The sequence below is a fragment of the Sorex fumeus genome, unplaced genomic scaffold, assembly GCF_029834395.1.
Source record: "Sorex fumeus unplaced genomic scaffold, SorFum_2.1 ptg000064l, whole genome shotgun sequence".
Classification (NCBI taxonomy): Eukaryota; Metazoa; Chordata; class Mammalia; order Eulipotyphla; family Soricidae; genus Sorex; species Sorex fumeus.
Genome location: NW_026606121.1, coordinates 2,518,180 through 2,538,080, shown reverse-complemented (window position 1 = coordinate 2,538,080; position 19,901 = coordinate 2,518,180). Strand labels below are relative to the sequence as shown.

Sequence of the window (19,901 nt, the reverse complement as noted above, 5' to 3'; positions counted from 1 at the left end):
AAACGAATTTAGAGGGTGAGGGGTTCTTCCGGCTTGGCAGGTTCCCAGCCCCGCCCCGTCGCCTAGGCCCGCCCCCATAGAAAAACCACGCCCCAAATCCAAAACCCCGCCTACACCTCCCACCACGCGGGCCACCGCCCCCAAGCCCACCAATCCCCTCCTTCCAAAAGGGAGAAGAGGCGGGGCGTGAGGCAGTTCCCGCCCCCTGACTGCGCCGCGCCAGCGGCCCTGAGGGCTTTTCTTCCGCCTCTTAGGAACGACTTCCGGATCCGGTGGCTGTCGGTGCTGGGTCCGGTTCGCGGCGCTGAGGGGCCCGAGGGCGGCCGCGGATGCCGCCCGCGATGCTCGGGGGCGACTCTGGGCGCTCGGAGCGCGAGGCGGAGGGCGGCGGGGCGGCGGGGCTGCCGGCGCCTCCTGCCATCGACTTCCCGGCCGAGGGCTCGGACCCGCAGTACGACGGTGAGAGACCCCTCGCGCCCCCCTGGGTGCGGGGTGGGGAGGGGCGGGCGGGCGCTGGCCTCGGGTCGGGGGTGCGGCTCCTCTTCTGCTCCTGCCGGGCATCGCGCCCTGCAGACTAGCCTCGCGGGTGACACGCAGACGCCCGAGGTTGGCGGCTGCTGCTGCTGCTGCTGCTGCTGCTGCTGCTGTTGCTGCGGCTGCGGCTGCTGCTGCGGCGACGGTGCGTCCGCCGAGCTCTTCAGCCTAGGACTGGAGCCGCGTCCAGCTGGGGGGGTGTCGGTCCGGTCGGCCGGACCGCCCGGCTTTGACCCTCTGTAGCCCATCTGGTCTCCCGAGCACCTCCAGGCGCGATGCCTGAGGGCCGAACCCCGAAACCCCTGAGAATCGCCAGGTGTGGCCCCCAGACCAACCGAACAGACCACAAACCACATGTGCAAGAAATGGCCTTGAGCACCAAGTAAGGGGCGCTGGAAACCTGGGCTCCAAACAGAAGTCGTTAGCATCTAAATGGGACTGCCATAGGTTTTTGTGTTTTGTTTTGCTTTGTTGTTTGATTTTGCTTTTCTGTTTTTTTTTTTTTGGGGGGGGGGCGTCAAACCGGGCAGTGCACAGGGTTTACTCCTGGCTCTGCACTCAGGAATTACTCCTGGCTGGGAATCGAACTCGGGTTGACTGTGGAAGGCAAACGCCCTACCTGCTATTGCTCCAGCCCCTTGCTTTGTTGTTTGTTTTGGGGCCACACTCAGCTCTGCTCAGGGATAACTCCTGGTGGGCTGCAGGTTTTTAGTAGTTGAAATAGGATAATTGCACAGAGAACACATTAAGGTGCAACAGGAAACAGATTTTAACATGCAGCTGTGGGTTTAAAGGTGCAGACAGAACAGAAAAGACTTGAACTTTGTGTTTCTGGATTTGCATCCCTAACACTACCTCTCACCTGGGCCCGTTGCATAGGAGGCCTACACTCAGCGTTGTTCTTTCTCTCGGCCCCCTAGAGTTCTTCAACTGTGGAAAGAGATGAGGGGCAAGGAAGATGGTATAGTTGCTAAGGTACTTGCCTTGCTTGCAGCTGACTCAGGTCCAATCCCTAGCACCCCATGTGGTCCCCCCAACCCTCTCCATGAGTGATCCCTGAACACAGAGTCAGGAGTAAACCTTGGGCCCAGCCAGGTGTGGGCCAAAAAACAGGAAAGAAGCGAGAAGCAGATGGGGTGTCAGGTGGGCCAGTTGTAATGATTTCTCAGTGGACAGATGGGTCCTTCCCTTTAGGTGTGTATTACAGACCCAGTGTCATGTGTTATGCTGTCAGGGAAGCCGCGGTTGTAAACACAAGCCAGTCTTTCCTGTGGCTGCGTGATAAGGTTCTCTGCAAGCTGGAGATTATTTTCTAAGGAAGTGATTATAGATAAGTTTTTATTATGATTTTTTTTTCTCCTCTGGGAAGGGCATCAACCCAGGGCTGTGCACACGCACCTGCTCTACAGTTGGGCTCTGCCCCAGCCTGTTTCAAAACTTTTCCTGTAGCTGCAGAGAGCACTGTTGTGTGTCCACTCTTCCTCCTGAGTTCGGAGTGTCCACTCTTTTCCTCCAGATCCCTGAGGTTCCAGACTCGATTTATCTTTTTACGGGGATTGTAAGGGCTGTGAAGAAGCTTCTTTTTTCAGTAGATGTGAAGATTTTTTTTTGGCGGGGGAGGGGGTTCACACCTGGCAGTGTTCAAGGGTTACTCTTGGTCTGAACTCAGGAATTACTCCTGGAGGTGCTCAGGGGACCATACAGGATGCTGGTGACCAAACCCTGGTTGGCCGCATGCAAGGCAAGTACCCTCCCCACAGTACTATCACTCTCGCCTCTGTAAAGACAGTTTTGTTTATTTCTGCTACATTAAATATTTTTTTATTTGTAAAGACAATTCTGTTTCCCATTCTTTTTCTGATTGTAGCAGTATTAGATTGTGATCATAATAGAATAAACAGTGTAAAAGCAGATTTCTTTCTTTTTTTTTTTGAGAGGGGTGTATGATTCAGTGCTCATTTGCCTGGCATGCTGGTGGCCCTTCTGTCCCCTGGTACTGTGTGGCCGTCTCGATATTGCCAGGTACAGCCTGGGGAGCCCTGAGCATTAATGACACCGACCTCTCCCCTCACACAAATAAACGGTTCAGTGATTTCCTTTTTCTGGGGGGGGGGGTTGGGCTACACCTGGCTGTGCTCTGGGGCTACCCCTTACCCACCCACTGTACTCTCTCTGCAGCTCAGTAATCTAGGTTTTATCTGTACCATTGCTTCGGCCCCCTACAGCACTGCAATTTCAAAGAAATTGTGCACTTGCCGTGCACACAGCCACCCTGTGTTCAGTCCGCGGAATCCCATCTGGTTCTCCGAGCACTGTCAGTCAGGAGTGCAGAACCTCTGAACATTGCTGGGTGTGGTCCATAAAACTAAAAAAAAAAAAAAATCTAGTATTGTAGTTATTTAAAATACCTCTCATTAGTTATGTGATGTTAACCCTATTTGAATTATAATTGGGCTTAATTTTCTTATTAGCTTATTAAATGCTGTATATAACTTTTATTACCTTTACCTTTTCTTGTTGTGTGGGGTGCACACACGTGTATTTGAGTCTAGTTCAGTCTTGTCACTTCAGGGCATCTTATTCTCTAAGCAGTGTCTACATGGCCACGTTTCCTAGTCTCTCTTTCCTGCACTCAGAATTTGCTTTGACTTCCAGCCACCTGTAGGCCAGTGAGCAAATTGCAGTGGCCTGGGTTTGAAACCTCCGCTCTCCTGGACCTGCTGCACTGCATAGAGGACGTGGAATGCTGGGGGTGACTTGATCTGTTGCCGCTGTTCCCGTGAGAGCATTTCTGGAGGAGTGGACAGACAGCCAAGAAGAGCTGGAAACAGCTTGTCATGCTCCATTTTTTTTGGGGGGGGGTGTGGTGGGCACATTTGGCAGTGTGCAGGGCTTGCTCCTAGCTCTGCACTCAGGGATCATCCTGGCAGGCTTGGGGGGCCATGTGGGTTGTCTGGGTTGAACCTGGTTGGCGACATGTAGTGCCAACACCCTCCCCACTGGAGTCACAGCACAGAATGTGGGCATCTCCCTCCGCCCACCCTTCTACCTCAGCCGCCCTTTGCTCATGGGCTTGACCCCTGGTATTTTGTCCTTTCTCGATCCCTTTGCCTCCATCCTTCCAGTCTCAGTGTTCTACACCCCGGCATCTCTGCTAGTTCACCCGCATCCAGGTTGCTCCTCGATTCACTCTACAAAGGCTCTCGTGATGGACCCCATTCTGTGGCTGTTCTGTTTCATTTTATTGCGCCTTCCCAGTGGTGTGTAGGTGCCCTGGGCGCCCCGGGATTCTCAGCAGTTTCATGAAAGGGCCCAAGGAGGTGATGCTGCTTAGACCCTGTGGGACCGGGGGCGGGGCAGGGGGAAGGTGCCCCAGGTCTCCAGGGCCACATTTGGCCATGCTGGGACCTGCTCGGGAACCATGTCCTGCGGGAATTGAACCTGGTCAGGTGCTTGCTGGACTTGTATGCTTACTGCCGTGGTTTCTCCTGCCTTCTGTTTTGCTTTTCCCCTAAATGTAAATGGTGTTTTGTTGTTGTTGTTGTTGATGTTATTGTTTTTGCTTTTTAGGCCACACCCAGGGATGCTCAGGGGTTACTCCTGGCGCTGCACTCAAGAATTACTCCTGGTGGTGCTTGGGGGACCATATGGGATGCTGGGAATCGATCCCAGATTGGCTGTGTACAAGGCAAATGCCCTCCCTGCTGTACTATCGCTCCGGCCCCTGTAAATGGTGATTTATAAATTAAATTCCCACTGTTTCCCAACTGTGGATGGCACTGCCCACCCACATGGGAGCCTGCTGGATGGTGGGGAGGGCAGCAGGAGCCCCGGGTACAGTGGGGAGCACGTTCTTTTTCTTCGTTTAAGGGAGGTCGATTTCTGGGCTGGAGCGATAGCACAGTGGGTAGGGCATTTGCCTTGCACGAGGCCAACCCCGGGTTTGATTCCCAGCATCCCATATGGTCCCCTGAGCACTGCTAGGAATAATTCCTGAGTGCAGAGCCAGGAGTAACCCCTGTGTGTTGCTGGGTATGACCCAAAAAGCCAAAAAAAACAAAAGGAAGGTCAATTTCCAGGGCAATCCCGAGTGGTTTCTCCCAGAAAGAGGCAGCAGGCCCAGAAGCCTGTGTCCCTCAGGCCTGGAAGATGCCTTTCCTTCACTGTCATTAACTTGTCCTTTTTGTCCCTTGCAGAGTCTGATGTTCCTGCGGAACTGCAGGTCCTGAAGGGGCCCCTCCAGCAGCCGACGTTCCCCTTTGCTGTCGCAAACCAGCTCTTGCTGGTGTCTTTGCTGGAGCACCTGAGCCATGTGCATGAGCCCAGCCCACTGCGCTCCAAACAGGTGTTTAAATGTTAGTATGACAGCACAGAACTGCCAGGCTGGGCGGACCTGGGGGGCGGGGCTGGTTCGATGGACGGTGGGTAAGGCATTTGCCTTGCGTGCAGCTGACCCGGGTTTAATCCCTGGCATCCCAAATGGTCCCCTGAGCTCAACAGGAGGGATCCCTGAGCACAGAGCCAGGAGTCAGCTCTGAGCACTGCCAGGTGTGGCTCCAAAACAAACAAACAAAAAAAAAATGAACTGGGGTTGTGCCCTTTCACTCACTCACCTGAGGGTGGGAGAAGCAGTGTTAGGTAGACAGAGAAGCATATATCCGTAGTTTATGCCTTATAGTAATGTCAGTAATATAGAAAGTGTATCTTAAAATTTCCCCTGGGTCATGATTCAGGAAAATGTTCCACCCTGGGACCTCAAAGACTCATGACCGTGAAGTTCTGTGTTGTGGTGGTTCTGTCCAGGCTCTCAGTCAGACATGCTGTGGTGCATGTGGGTCCGGGTTCCGGAAATGTCGCAACTGCTTGTCCTGGGCCTGAGCTGGTCTTTGGTGGGGTGGAGTCGGAAGCGTGTGGTAAGACTTGCTCCCGAGTCTTATCATGTGGCTCATTTTTGACACGTCTCCTGGCCGAGGGCTCCGTCCCCTGCGACTCCCTTGTTTCAGAGCTGGCTGCCAGGCCCCCTAGGGTCCCCCCACTTCTGCCTGATGTGGCTGTGAATCGTTTCTGCCCAGGCTGGAAAGTTTGCTCAGCCAGGCCACGGGCCTAGGGCCAGACTCGCGCTGGTTGGCGTGTGGGAGAGGCAAGGCTGGAGACGTAAATAGCCAAATGAGGGGACCCTGGGGATATCTAGAAGGGGAGTGCAGGGGCTTCGGGCCCAAGCCGTGGGGGCACCCACCCTGAGTCCTGTGTGGTAGGGATTTGGGGGGCCACAGCGGTGCTCGGGGGCTGCTCCTGGTGGTGCTTATAGGTACCATGCAGTGCTGGGGATTGGACTGGGGTCCCCACATGCGAAGCCTGGGCCTCTGACCCCGTGCTAGCTCCTCAGTCCCTAAATAAAAGTTTCTGATGTGATTCTGTTGGTTGATAATCAAATCAGGAAGTTTCCAGCAGAGAGACTCTACTCTTCTGTGTCCTTTGAATGAGTGAAAGCAAGTACCTTCTTGAAACTTCTTTTTTCCCAGGGTCCTGGGTGGTGGTGGCAGGTGGCCTTACCTGGGGGTGTCTGTGCTGGCGTCTCCCACCAGCTCCTGTTGTACTGAAATGCCACGTACAACACACGGATTCCCTCAGGGTTCAGTTCTGGGACTGCTTTATTCTCATTGCCGTCAGCCAAGCGTGATGGACGTTTGGACATAGGGAATCAGGAGACAACTGTGGGCACAATTAATTAATTAATTATTGCCACACCCAGCGGTGCCCAGGGCTTACACGTGGCTCTGCATTCAAGAATCGCTCCTGGCGTGCTTGGGGCCCATATGGCACCGTATGGGACGTCGGGGATTGAACCCGGTCGGCCGCATGCAAGGCAAGCAAGCGCCCTATCCGCTGTACCATCACTCTGGAATTTTTCTTTCTTTTTTATTTTTAATTCATTAATTTTATGAATTAAATTATCACTGGAGCGATAGCATAGCAGTAGGGCGTTTGCCTTGCGCACGGCCAACTTGGCCGACCTGAGTTCGATTCCTCCGCCCCCTCGGAGAACCCAACAAGCTACCAAGAGTGTCTCGCCCGCACGGCAAAGCCTGGCAAGCTCCTCATGACGTATTCAGTATGCCAAACACAGTAACAACAAGTCTCACAACAGAGACGTTACTGGGTCCGCTCGAGCAAATCGATGAACAATGGAAGGACAGTGCAGTGCAGTGCAATTTTATTTATTTGTGTTTAGGACACCCCAACAATGCTCAGGGATTATTCCTGGCTTTTTGCTCAGGGATCACTCTTGGCAGTGCTTGGGACCCCTGTGGGATGCCAGCGATCGAACATGCAAGGCAAGTTCTCTCCCCACTGCACTCTCTGGCCCTCGCCTTTTTCAAAACAGAGCTTAGTGTTTTTCTCAGCATGCTGGGAGACTCGGACCTGCCGTGCCTGCTCTGGGTCAAGAGCTGAGCTCAAAGAGCACTGGGCACTTGTCCTCTGTGTTGACTCTGTCCTGCCCCGGAACGTGTGCTTGGGCGTGGCTTTTGCTGGAGACACCCTGCCCAGAGCTAGCATTCCCCTCTGAGCTCAGGCTGGGCTAACGGATGTGTTTCCCTTCTCCCTAGTGCTGTGTCAGACCTTCATCAAGATGGGGCTGCTGTCACCTTTCACCTGCAGTGACGAGTTCAGTTCCCTGAGGCTGCACCATAACCAGGCCATCACACACTTGATGCACTCGGCGAGGGAGCGTGTGCGCCAGGTCAGCGCGGGGAAACTGACGGGGACGGCACCTGTTTCACCCTGGTACCACTGAGGGTCCCCTGATCATTGTCGGGAGTGATCCCTGAGTACCACTGGGGTGTGGTCCCTCACCCCAAACGTGATTTTGTGTGTGACCGAAACAATTTTTTTTTTATTTTTGGGTCACACCCGGCAATGCACAGGGGTTACTCCTGGCCCTGCACTCAGGAATTACCCCTGGAGGTTCTCAGGGGACCATATGGGACACTGGGAATCAAACCTGGGTTGGCCGCGTTCAAGGCAGGTGCCCTACCTGCTGTGCTATTGCTCCAGCCCCCGAAGTAATTTTAATCTCAAGAGGATTGTACTTTAAGGCATGGAATTCTCTGTTTTGTGAGCTCTTATTTATTCATCAAATATTGTGGACTCACGAGTTAGGGATCTCATGGAGGTTCTGGGGCTCAGCTTCTGGTGACAGCCAGGAGTTCTACAGAGAGCCCAGGGGACCCAGAGAGGGTGTGAGTTTTTGGGGCGATGGAGGGTGTTGCTGAAGAGTGCCCCCAGCAGGGGCTGCAGCGGTGGAGGCATTGTGGGGGTGCCCAGGGAATGGTCCATCTGTGGACATGGCGGCAGCCCCTGGTGTGGGAGAGTAGAGATGTGCAGTGTAGGCACAAAGTAGGATCTCGAGACCCTCTTTTTTTTTCTTTCATTTAGGAGTACTGTTATTTATTTAGCCACTGATTAGGCTGATTGAATTGGGCATGAACTCCATCTTACTTTTTTTTTTTCATTTTTTAATAATTTTATTTATTGAATCACCGTGAGAGCAGTTACAAAGCTTTCGGGTTTAAGTCTCGGTCATACAATGAAACACCCGTACCTTCACCAGTGAAGGTCCAGTGGCCTCCGGAGGATGGTGGCCACTGGGCCGCCAGGGGGAACAGGCCAAGGCATGAACTCTATTTCCACCTGGGATTGCCCAGAGCTGGTAACCCAGAGCCGCGGGGTACGGACGCATTTCTGCCAAAAGCCGCTGGGTTCCGAGATTTGTTTCTGAGTCTCTGGGATCATGGCTATTAAGTGGCTTGATCAGGAGCCAGAGAGGCCATTCATGGGCAGTGACTCGAGGTCTTGTTGGGATGGGGAGGAAAGTGCCGATTCCACCCCCTGTGTGTCTCGTCACTGGGGGCCCAAACCTGACTGTCCAATGGCCTCTGGAGGAAGAGACCCTCTTTTTTTTTCGTTCTGTTTTGTTTTGCTTTTTGGGCCACACTGACGATGCTGGGGTTACTCCTGTCTCTGTGCTCGGGAATTACTCCTGCTGGTGCTAGGGGTACCACACGGGATGCCAAGGCTCCAGCTTGGGTCAGCTGCGTGCAGGGCAAGTGCCGTCCCTGCTATACTGTGGCTCTGGCCCCAAGTTTTAAGGTTCTTTTCCTAGGAGTAATGTGGGCAGCATCACAGGCTTTTGAGCAGAGGAACCCCAGAATCTGAGTGACGTTTTCACCCTAGATGCTTCACTGATAGTAGGCTGAGGGGGCCACGGACAGGGACGGGGGGTCAGCTATAGGCACAAGAGCTCAGAGCGGGGAGCAGAAGCAACAAGAAAAGGTGAATTTCTATAGATATTTGATGGTGAAGGCAAAGTATATTCTTGGCTTATTAAGTTTTGTCAGTGAATAGCAAGAAGGCAGCTTTGTTTATTTTGGAGGACCACATTCAGGTTATTCCTGGCTCTGTGCTCAGAAACTTCTGGTGGGACTCCAGGCACCATATGGTACGCTGGGATTCGAATCTGGTCAGCTGAGTGCAAGGCAAGAGCCCTCCCTACCTGCTGTACCATTGCTCTGACCCCTGAGGCAGCCGTTTTCGCTAGTGAGCTCTTGATTAAGGGAGAAATACTGTCACTGTCACTGTCACTGTCCTCCTGTTGTTCATCGATTTGCTCGAGTGGGCCCAGTGACGTCTCCATTGTGAGACTTGTTGTTACTGTGTTTGGCATATTGAATACGTCACGGGGAGCTTGCCAGGCTTTGCCGTGCGGGTGAGATATTCTTGGTAGCTTGCCAGGCTCTCCGAGAGGGGCGAAGGAATCGAACTTGGGTTTGCCATGTTGGCCACTTGCAAGACAGACGCCCTACCCACTGGGCTATCGCTCCAGCCCAAGGGAGAAATAATTTATTTGAATTCTTTATAATTTCTTTTTTTTATTTTTGGCTTTTGGGGTGCAACCAGTGATGCTCAGGGGTTATTCCTAGTAGGACTTGGGGGAACCATATAGAGTGCCGGGGGTCAAACCTGGGGTTTGATCACAAGCAGGGCAAATTCCCTACTATCTTCCAGCTCATTTTCTTATTTTTTTTTTAAATTTAGGACTATTAATGTGATACTAAATTTTTATAAGATTGCTAATTGCATAGAAATTTTTAAATGCTTTTTAAAATGTTTCTCATTCTAGGATCCTTGTGAGGATAATTATATCCAGAAAACCAGGTATGTATGTATTTAATACATACTCTTGTTTGGTTTTGTTTTGGGGCTACCCCTGGTGGTGTTCAGGGCTTAACTCTGGCTCTGTGCTCAGGGCTCACTCCTGGTGGGCGTGGGTGGGGGGATCAGCTGGGGTACCAGGGATTGAACCTGGGTCAGTTGTGTGCAAGGCAAACACCCTCCCTGCTGTAGCTGTACTATTGCTCTGGCCTCTTAAATACTTTTCTGATTTTATAAAGAGTAAAATTCTCCAAAAGATTAAAGGTTGGGCTGTGACTCAAAGGTCTGGGCTCTTGCTTTGCGAGTAGAAGGTTTGATCTCTGGCGTTGCATGGTCCTCTGAGCACTGCTGGGAGCACCTCTGGAGCACGGAGGCAGGAGAGGCCCCTGAGCACCTTCAGGTGTTGTCCAGTTACCCCACCCTCCCTTCCAAAAACAATAGCAGGATTAAAAAGTTAGTTATTAATCAGTTAAAAACAAACAACAATAACTAAGTAAATGTAGCCTGGGCCTGGGGAGGAAGTTCCAAGTGCGGGATGCTGCTCCATGTGCCGGAAGCCGGGGTTTGCTTTTCTGTACTACATGGGCTGCTGAACATTGCCAGGGATGGCTCAAAACCTAGACAAACAAAAACACCAAAAAACCATGTAGTGTGAATTTTTTCTTCTTGGTTTTGGGGCATGCCCAGTGGTGCTTAGAGTACAATGTGGATCCTGGGCTTGAACCAGGGCTCCCGTATTTATTTTTTTATTTATTTTTTTGCTTTTTGGGTCACACCTGGCGATGCACAGGGGTTACTCCTGGCTCTTCACTCAGGAATTACTCCTAGCGGTGCTCGGGGGGACCATATGGGATGCTGGGAATCGAACCCGGGTCGGCCACGTGCAAGGCAAATGCCTTACCTGCTGTGCTATCACTCCAGCCCGTGGGGCTCCCGCATTTAAAGCCTGTGCTCCAGCCCTCTCCAGGCTAAGTTTTCAACGTTGAAAGCGTCGGGTTGGGATGTGCTCAGTGGCAGAGAGTGAAGGGTTGTGTGTTAAGCCCCCCCCCCAAACAAAGGTAACTGAAAATGAAAAATTAGGTTCTCAGACGTTAATCATTACCTAAAGGCTTGCTTTACTTTCATTTCCGTTCTCCTTAATCCCTCGCCCTCCTCCTTCATTCTTGGTGGCTTCTGTAAACTGTGCCCTTAATTCTGAGTACTGATGCTCAGTCACTCAGGAGCATGCGGCTGAAGTTTGACTGTGTTTAGAACTTGCTAGTTTAAAATCTCATCTGCATCATGATGGAGTCTTAGTAAAGTTAACGCTGGGCTCAGCTTCTGTTAGTTCCCTTGAAGATTTTGAGGCTTGCTGCTTTAAAACTCTGGTCATTGCTTCTAAGTGAAACACCAAGTGCTGGTAAATTAGTTAAGATTAGCTCTTGACCCCTGCCTTCATCTTCATTCCATCCCGAGTGTACTCACAGTGAAGATTTCCACTAGCAAACTAGGGAGTTCATTTCCGGTCATTCTTCTTTTAATTAACACAGTCAGCGTGCAAGGCCAGGCTGCTAGTGACGCGGTCATCCCCGCCCCGTGTAATTTGTGTGTGTGTCCCAAGTCCCTCCCTAGGGTGCTTGAGGTGTGGATACTGTGCACTCAGGTCCGGTTGGAGTCGAGTGTGTTAGTGGCACGTGGGAAGGGATTGACAGTATCAGCAGTGGAGGAGAGGAACATTAACCCTGGACGGATATTCAGATGATTGTGGTTTCCAGCTCCAGACTGTTGCACTGGGGAAACTCTTTTTCCCACCTTGAGTAGCATGTGACCTGAGGAAGCTGACACGAGGGAGAGGGTTGTCCCCTCCTCGTGGCAGCGAGCTTGAACCATCTTAGGGCATTTTGATCGCTTGTGTCTCGTTTTCAGATCCAGGGAAGTTGCGCTGGAAGCCCAGACCTCACGGTACTTGAATGAGTTTGAAGAAGTTGCCATCCTAGGGAAAGGCGGCTATGGACGTGTGTACAAGGTGGGTGCCCTTGTGCACCTTTTGGTGTGCTGCTGCTCTTCAGACAGACCTTTGGAGGAGTTTTGTTGCTAGGCTCATGGGAAATTTGTTGGAAGTCCTGTCGCCTGACTTTTATCCCAGTTTGTCGCTTCCAGGAAGGTGGCAGATCAAGAGGGTTTGGTTTGGGGACCTCAGCCGAGAGTGTCTCAGTGCCCTTCTGCGTGCATATCGAGATTGCTCTCCCTGGCTCCTTAAGTTTTTCTTACCCACTTTAGGCTTAGGTGGTACTGGCAGCTTTACAGTCTTGTTCTATAGTTCACTTGTATTTAAAAACGTGTTGTTAGGAGCCAGAGCAACAGTACAAAGGGTAAGGAATTTGCCCTAGGTTTCATCCTCAGCACCTCATAGGGTCCCCCAGCCCCGCCAGGAATAAACCCTGAGCACAGAGCCAAGAGTTAAGTCCTGAACACCGTGTGGGACCCCCAACCCCCTAAAAAATATGTGTTGCTGCTCAAGTTGAAGTATTGTCTTCATTTATTTTTTTGGTAGTATTTTCTTTGGACAAACTCTTAGCCCTTTTAGAATGTTCCCGATTTTCAGCCCTCTTAACAGCTTCTCGATGTCGAACTCCTCCTAGATTTTGCCCCAGGCTGGTCCTCATGGCCGACTTCCCTCGACAGGGCAGGCAGGATTCGTGTCTTCATCTTGGTTTAACCTCTTTGGCTGGTTTCACTAGCTCAGAGGAAAACATTATCTTCATTCTGTTGAAATTTAATAACACAGGTTTTCTTGTACATTTTAGGTCCGGAATAAATTAGATGGTCAGTACTATGCAATCAAGAAAATCCTGATTAAGGGTGCAACGAAAACAGATTGTATGAAGGTACGATGTTTAAATTATAGTCTCTGTTGTGAATAATTGAGTTTTTGATACCTTTATCAAAGAGTAATATGTGTATGTGAGAATATTGGTAAATTGGTGATGTGGATTGCCAGCTTGCTAGGACTGGGTCACAGTATCATAAGTGTGGATGGTCACATTGTATTTGACTTAGTTTTTTTGGTCTGTTTTTGGGTCACACACAGTGGTGCTCAGGACTTACTACTGGCAGTGCTCAGGGGACGATACGGAGTGCTAGGAATCAAACCTTACTGTTGTACCTGTTTTTTTATTTTTCCCTCTTTGTTGTTACACCTAGTAGTGCTCAGGGCTTACTTCTGGCTGGATGCTTAGGGATCACTTCTGCCAGGTCTCTAGAGACCATATGTGGGATAGAATCCAGATTGGCCGCATGCAAGGCTGGCACCTTACACTGTATTATTGCTCCAGCCCTGACTTTTTTTTTTTTGTTTTATTTTGTTGTTTTTGGGCCATCCCCAGTGGTGCTTAGGGCTTACTTGTAGGCTCTGTGCTCATGGAGCTTCTTGCATTCAGGGGCTCAGAAGGGATGCAAGGCAAGTGCCCTACTTGCTCCAGGCCTGACACTTATTTTTTACTTTAAAGAATATGTATATTTTTTATTTTGGGGGCCACACCCAGTGATGCTCAGGGCTTACTTCTGACTCTGTACTAAGGAATAACTCCTGACAGTGCTTGGGTGTCCTCCCTCCCATACTGTTGCTCCGGCCACCATGGAAATGGAATTTTTTTTGGGGGGGGTCACACCCAGCGATGCACAGGGGTTACTCCTGGTTCTGCACTTAGGAATTACTCCTGGTGGTGCTCAGGGGACCATATGGGATGCTGGGAATTGAACCCAGGTCGGCCATGTGCAAGGCAAACGCCCTACCCGCTATGCTCCAGCCCCGGAAATGGAATTTTTAAGCACATGATAAATGCCTACCAGAGCGTGTTCTAAAGGACAGAATTCCTGCTTTGGGTCATAGCTGCCTCTTCCTGTCCTGCTGTGTGATCCTAGGCAAATGACTTCATCCTCAAAGCCATTTCTGGCTTCTGTTTTTAAAATGTGGTGACAGCAGTGCTTTATAATGATCCAGGAGGATAGGGCTTACCTGGGAATATTGGACCCAAACAATTAAAATTACATGTTCTGGGGCTGGAGTGATAGTACAGTGGGGAGGCCGCATGCCTTGAAAGCAGCCAACCTGGGCTCTGTCCCGGCATCCCATAGGGTCCCCAAAGCACTTCCAAGAGAGCACAAAGCCAGGAGTAAGCTTAGAACACCACGAGGCTTGTGGGTACCCCTCCCCCCCAAAATATGTATATATAAAAGTATTATATGTCATTTTTTATATAAATTAAGAATTTTTTTTTTACTGACTCACTATGAAAAACACAGTTACAAAGTTGTTCGTGGTTGGGTTTCAGTCATACAATGTCCCAATACCCATCCCTTCACCAATGTGCGTTTCCCACCGCCAGTCTCCCATTTCCCTCCCACCAGCCCCTCCCCAGCTATTTATTTAATTTAATTTAATTTTATTTTATTACTTTTTGGGTCACACCCGGCGATGTACAGGGGCTCCTCCTGGCTCTCCAATTAGGAATTACTCCTGGTGGTGCTTGGGGGAGCCTGTGGGATGCTGGGAATCAAACCCAGGTCGGCCGTGTGCAAAGCAAACGCCCCACCCGCTGTGCTATCGCTCCAGCCCCTCCCCAGCTATTTCTGAAGTTGCTGTAATATTGGCATTTTCTCACAAAAATATTCACATCGATTAGATTCCTACGCTTTCTCAGTGGCCCCTTTGCTCTGGCAGCTGTCTGGTCCGAGGGTGAGTGGGTATCTGGGAAGGCAGAATTGGGTCGTTTCCTCGTAGGTGCTGCGGGAAGTGAAGGTGCTGGCGGGGCTGCAGCACTCCAATGTCGTGGGCTACCACACGGCCTGGATTGAGCACGTGCACGTGGCCCAGAGGCATGGTAAGTGTCGTCTGCAGGAGGGGACCACCGGGGACATGGGGTGTTCAGTGCTGGGATCGGAACCTAGAGCCTAGCTCAGGCGAGACAAATGCTCTAGCCTCGAGCCACATCTCAGCTCCAATTTTATATTTTTGCTTTTTTTAATTTTTAATTTTTTTTTTCCACTCAGCAGTGCTCAGGTTTTACTCATGAGTCTGAGCTCAGGGATCTCTTGGCAGTGCCCTGATTACACGTTTTATTTTATTTTATTTTTGCTTTTTGGCTCACACCCGGCAATGCTCAGAGGTTACTCCTGGCTCTGCACTCAGGAATCACTCCTGGCAGTGCTTGGGGGACCATATGGGTTGCTGCGAATCGAACCCGGGTTGGCTGTGTGCAAGGCAAACACCCTACCCGCTTTGCTATCGCTCCAGCCCTCCTGATTACACATTTTTAAATGTTTCAAAGAAAGATAGTTTGCTTTGGGGTGGAGGGCCCCCAACCTGGCGGTACTCAGGGCTTACTCCTGGCTCTGCGCTCAGGGATCACTCCTGGTGATAAGAGGACCTTATCAGGTGCCAGGGACTGAACCCAGGTGGTCCTTGTGCAAGGAAGGTGCCCTCTTTGTACTATTGCTCTGGCCCAGGAAGACAATTCTACGAAAATTGTGTTTGAGTTTGATCCCTGGCATTGTAAAAACCAAAAGGTCAAGAGAAATGACAGGAAATCCTATTTCCGTGTTAGTGAGTGAAGCCAAGAGCCAGAGGCCCCGTCCCTCCTGTCTCCGGAGCGACCTCAGCACAGCCAGTGGTGGCAACTGAGTTTAGGGTCACTTGCCCAGCCTCGGACAGTGACTCCGGGCTTCTCCCCAGAAAGTGGGGGATGCCCCCCTGATAGAGATGTGCTCTCCATGGTTCTCAGCAGGTCTTGATTTAGTAACAGTATTTTGGGTACGGTCTGTGAATTTTTGGTGGTGGAGGGGCCACACCTGGCTGTTGCTCAGGGCTGACTCCTGGCTCAGTGCTCCGGAAACCATGTGGTATACTGGGGACTGATTAAACCCCAGCCGGCTTCATGCAAGGCAAGCGCCCTCCTTGCTGTACCTGCCCCAGCCTCTGGTGTGCGTGTTTCTGCGGCCTGTGATGAGCAGAGGGAAGGTGCTGCTTGCACCAGACTTTTGATGCTCCTTTGTCCTGCAGACAAAACCTCCTTTCAGTTGCCATCCCTGGAAGTGATCTCGGAGCCGGACAACGGGCCTGTGCCACGGTGCGTACTTCCTCCTGCTTCCTTCTTTTCTTCCCGCTTCCTCCTATCTCCTCCCACCTCCTCCTGCTTCTTCCCACCTCTTCCTGCTTCCTCTTACTTCCTCCTGCTTCCTTGTGCTTCCTCAACGCCACTTTCTTTCCTGCGCCATCTGCCGGGGAACCCAGCCTGCTCTTGGCGCTCCTGATGACTGTGGATTTCCTCCTGCTTCTCACTGCGATTTCAAGAGTGTTCCATTCTTGTCTTCTTCCACTCTTCTCCTCAGCACTTTTTTTTCCCCATAGGGGCCACTGCCAGCGGTGCCAGGGGGGTCCAAGGCCACCCCTGGTGATAAATGGCCTGGCTGGGTGCTTCTGACTTGGTGCTCAGCCCCTACAGTGAGTTTCCCAGACCTGGCAGTGCTCAGGGAGCACCACGCCGCCCATGTGGTTTTTGGAGTGCTCAAGGGCCCGTGAGGTACTAGGATTGAAGCCAGGGGTCCTGTGCCCTCCCACTCGACTTATCTCCCTAGCCCTGACATGAGCCCTGACATGAGACCAGCTGAGCCATCACTTTGTGATGCTTATGGGTGTGTGAGGGACTGACTAGTCACGCTCATGGTTCTGAAGTCTTTTCTGTGATGAGAACATGGTCAAGATTCACCCCCAGTGGCTGCTCTTAGGGTTCTTGCCTCCCGGCAGGGGCTTCATTTTTAGGGGGCTTATGGTGCGTGTGTGTGTATGTGTGTGTGTGTGTGTGTGTGTGCGCGCACGCGCGCGTATGTGTGTGCGTGTGTGTCTTTGGGGACTTTACCAGCGATACTCAGGAACTGTTCCTGGCTCCATCAGGACTGAGCCTCGATGTTGTTTGGGGGGTTGGGGGCACACACCCGGGTTGCTCCTGGCTCTGCACTCAGGAACCACTCCTGGCGGTGTTGGGGGACCATATGGGGGTGCTGGGAATCGAACCTGGGTCGGCTATGTGTGAGGCAAGTGCCCTCCCCGCTGTGCTAAGGCTCCGCCCTGTTTAATTTTTCCTTTAGGGAGGACGGAAGTAGCAGCGGCTCTTCCATTATCTTTGCGGAAGCCCCTTCGGAGCAGGAGCAGCCCGTCGCTGACTCGTCGCTGGCGAGTGTGAGTCACAGGCTAGTGAACTACGTCCCCCGTGTGGTCCCGCGAGAGCACCGTGGGCTCGAGTCCTCTCCGGAGCTTCCCGACAGTGACCTGTCCTCCGGCTCCATGGTGGAGCAGCGACTGCCAGTCCCACTTGGTTCCGACCTGGAGGACAATCTCACGTCCACCTCCACAGAGGAGTCCTCGGAGGAGAACTTGGGTCTGCTGGGGCAGACAGAGGTGAGTCTGAGCTGCGTTAGAGGGAGTGAGCCGGGGGAGGGAGGGAGGGAGTCGGGGTGGCCCCAGAACCCCCTCCTCCAGTCCCGTATTGTGTTTGCTCTTCAGCTGGGAGCTCTATTTTTACTGTATGATAACCCTGAGCTGTAATAATATATTTCCGCATTAAGATGTTCCTTCTGTATTTGGGAGGTGACATTGGGTCGCTGGGTCAGTTCTCAGGATAGACTTGTTGCTGGCGCTGATTTGCGAGGAACCTCCATGGACGGGTATCACTGGCATTTATAAAAGCACTTGAGCAGGACCGGCGCTATAGAACAGCGGGTAGGGCTTTTGCCTTGCACGTGGCCGACCCGGGTTCAATCCCCAGTATCCCGTATGGTCCCCCAAGCACCATCAGGAGTAATTTCTGAGTAATTGCAGAGCCAGGAGTCACCCCTGAGTATTGCTGGGTGTGACCCAAAAAGAAAAAAGAAAAAGCACTTGAGCGGGTCAGGCACTTACCTTGTGTGTGTCCAACCCGGGTTCGATTCCCAGCATCCCTTATGGTCCCCCCAAGCTTGTCAGGAGAGATTCCTGAGTGCACAGCCAGGAGTCAGCCCTGAGCACCCGCTGGGTGTTGGACAAAACCCAAACCCAAACCCAAACCCAGACCAAACAAAAACCAAAAAAGCAGCACTTGATCTTTAAGGGCTGGGGAGATGGTTCAGAGGGGGTGGGCCCTGGGTTGCTCCCTGGCTCCATAGGCGCCCGAGTAACCCTAAGCTTTGCAGGTATGGTCCTTCCCAGAGCAGAGCAGGGACGTTTCCCGGCTCCCCACAGTCTCGTGTTCTCTGTTTATACATACATGTCAGATTCTCCTCTGAAATGTGGGTAGCAGCACCTCCTATATGAAGCATGAGGTGAATGCGTCCTGAGTGCAAAGAAAAATCACTCGAAGGCCTTGCACTTGGAGCCCTTTTATTGCTTCCTGTTCGGAGCGTTTTTCTAGGCTGCTTGGTACGTGAATGGCGACTGAGCATAGTCTTTGCTTAGCTTTCCCTGAACAAGTCATTAGTCCCGTGCGGTGCTAAACCATGTGCATATCTGGGGTATACACGCAGGAGTGGAAAACCCCGGGCCGCTCCAATTACTCAGATGCTGTTGGTATAGTGCGTGGACTCGTTCCTCCTGGGCAGCTGCCCTAGACCCCGGCCCACATGGGTCACATGCGCCTTCCCTGTCTGTCTCCTCTCCTCTTGGGGGTCTTGGGGCGGTTGTCTGAGTGATGGCCCCGGCATGTCCCCAGGTGCAGTACCGCCTGATGCTCCACATCCAGATGCAGCTGTGCGAGCGCTCACTGTGGGACTGGATCGTGGAGAGAAACGTGCGGAGCGGCGACTGCGTTGATGAAGCATCATGTAAGTACCCACCGCGCCTCTGCTTTCCGGCTGGGAAAAGCTTGTTTGTTAAACCTGAGACGTGCACACACCAGGAGTATCCCTGAACCAGGATCATTCCGAGCTAGAGTACAGAGCCAGGAGTGAACCCTGAGCACAGAGCCAGGAGTGAGTCCTGAGTACAGAGCCAGGAGTGAGCCCTGAGCACAGAGCCGGGAGTGAGCCCTGAGCACAGAGCTGTGAGTGAGTCCTGAGCACAGAGCCAGGAGTCAGCCTGAGCACAGAGCCAAAAGTGAGCCCTGAGCACAGAGCCGGGAGTGAGTCCTGAGCACAGAGCCGGGAGTCAGCCCTGAGCACAGAGCCAGGAATGAGCCCTGAGTACTGCTGGGTTTGACCCAAAGCCAAAACAATAAAATCATCAGGAAGGATTATGGTGGAGAACTGACAAATGTGAACTCCGTGGTGGTGAAGGCTGTGGCTGCAGTGATGGTTCATGTGGACGGCATGTGTCCTGGAGGAGAGAGGAGAGTGGGCACTGTCTCCCATGGCTTCTTGTTCCCCAGCCTGTCACCTCAGCCCACGGGTGGGAAAAATGGGCCTAATGTAGCGGGTTGGGCGCTAGTTCCTGGCATCTTGTGTGATCCCCGAGTACTGCCAGGAGGAACCCTTGAACATTGTTGTGTGTGGTCCAAAAGCCAAATAAAGAGAAGAAAAACAGGCGTGGCTGGGGAGACATTCTGAAAAATACCTGACCCGCGCTTCTCGACACTGTCAAGGTGGCCATCCTAAGCAGGATGAATCTGAGAGACTTTCACACACCAGAATCACCTCCGGAGCCACGACAGCTCGATGTAGTCTGGTAGCCTGGATGGAATCGTGGAACGGAAGCGGGACTGTAGGTAATGGCTGTAGGGACATTGGCCAGTGTCAAGTGCTGAGGCTCCTCCTTGACACACAGCGTCACTCACAGGATAATCTGGACCACCCTACCAGTAGTTTTCTTTTCTCATCTTTGGTTTTTGGGCCACAGCCAGCAGTGCTCAGGGATCACTCCTGGTGGTACTTGAGAGACCATATGAGGTGCTGGAGATTTTTTTTTTTCTTTTTGGGTCACACTCAGCGATACACAGGGTTTACTCCTGGTTCTGCACTCGGGAATTAATCCTGGAGGTGCTTAGGGGACCATATGGGATCCTGGGAATCGAACCCGGGTCGGCCACATAAAAGGCAACGCCCTACCTGCTGTGCTGTCACTCCAATCTCACCGTCTCTCATTTTTTTGGTAAATCTAACACTTTTTTTTTTTTTTTTTTTTTGCTTTTTGGGTCATACCTAGTGATGCA

General features: G+C 51.9%; 1 protein-coding gene across 1 annotated transcript in view; it reads left to right on the top strand.

Annotated features, from left to right (window-relative positions):
* The first annotated feature begins 263 nt into the window (after nucleotides 1-263).
* Nucleotides 264-19,901, top strand: part of EIF2AK1 (eukaryotic translation initiation factor 2 alpha kinase 1) — a 28,809-nt gene continuing 9,171 nt past the window's right edge. Inside the window, exons 1-10 of the mRNA XM_056128504.1 lie at nucleotides 264-459; nucleotides 4,731-4,889; nucleotides 7,143-7,276; nucleotides 9,716-9,750; nucleotides 11,653-11,752; nucleotides 12,534-12,614; nucleotides 14,510-14,609; nucleotides 15,788-15,854; nucleotides 16,873-17,182; nucleotides 18,468-18,579. Coding sequence (XP_055984479.1) covers nucleotides 330-459; nucleotides 4,731-4,889; nucleotides 7,143-7,276; nucleotides 9,716-9,750; nucleotides 11,653-11,752; nucleotides 12,534-12,614; nucleotides 14,510-14,609; nucleotides 15,788-15,854; nucleotides 16,873-17,182; nucleotides 18,468-18,579 — 1,228 coding nt within the window. The 5' untranslated portion in view covers nucleotides 264-329. The remainder of the gene's footprint in view (nucleotides 460-4,730; nucleotides 4,890-7,142; nucleotides 7,277-9,715; nucleotides 9,751-11,652; nucleotides 11,753-12,533; nucleotides 12,615-14,509; nucleotides 14,610-15,787; nucleotides 15,855-16,872; nucleotides 17,183-18,467; nucleotides 18,580-19,901) is intronic.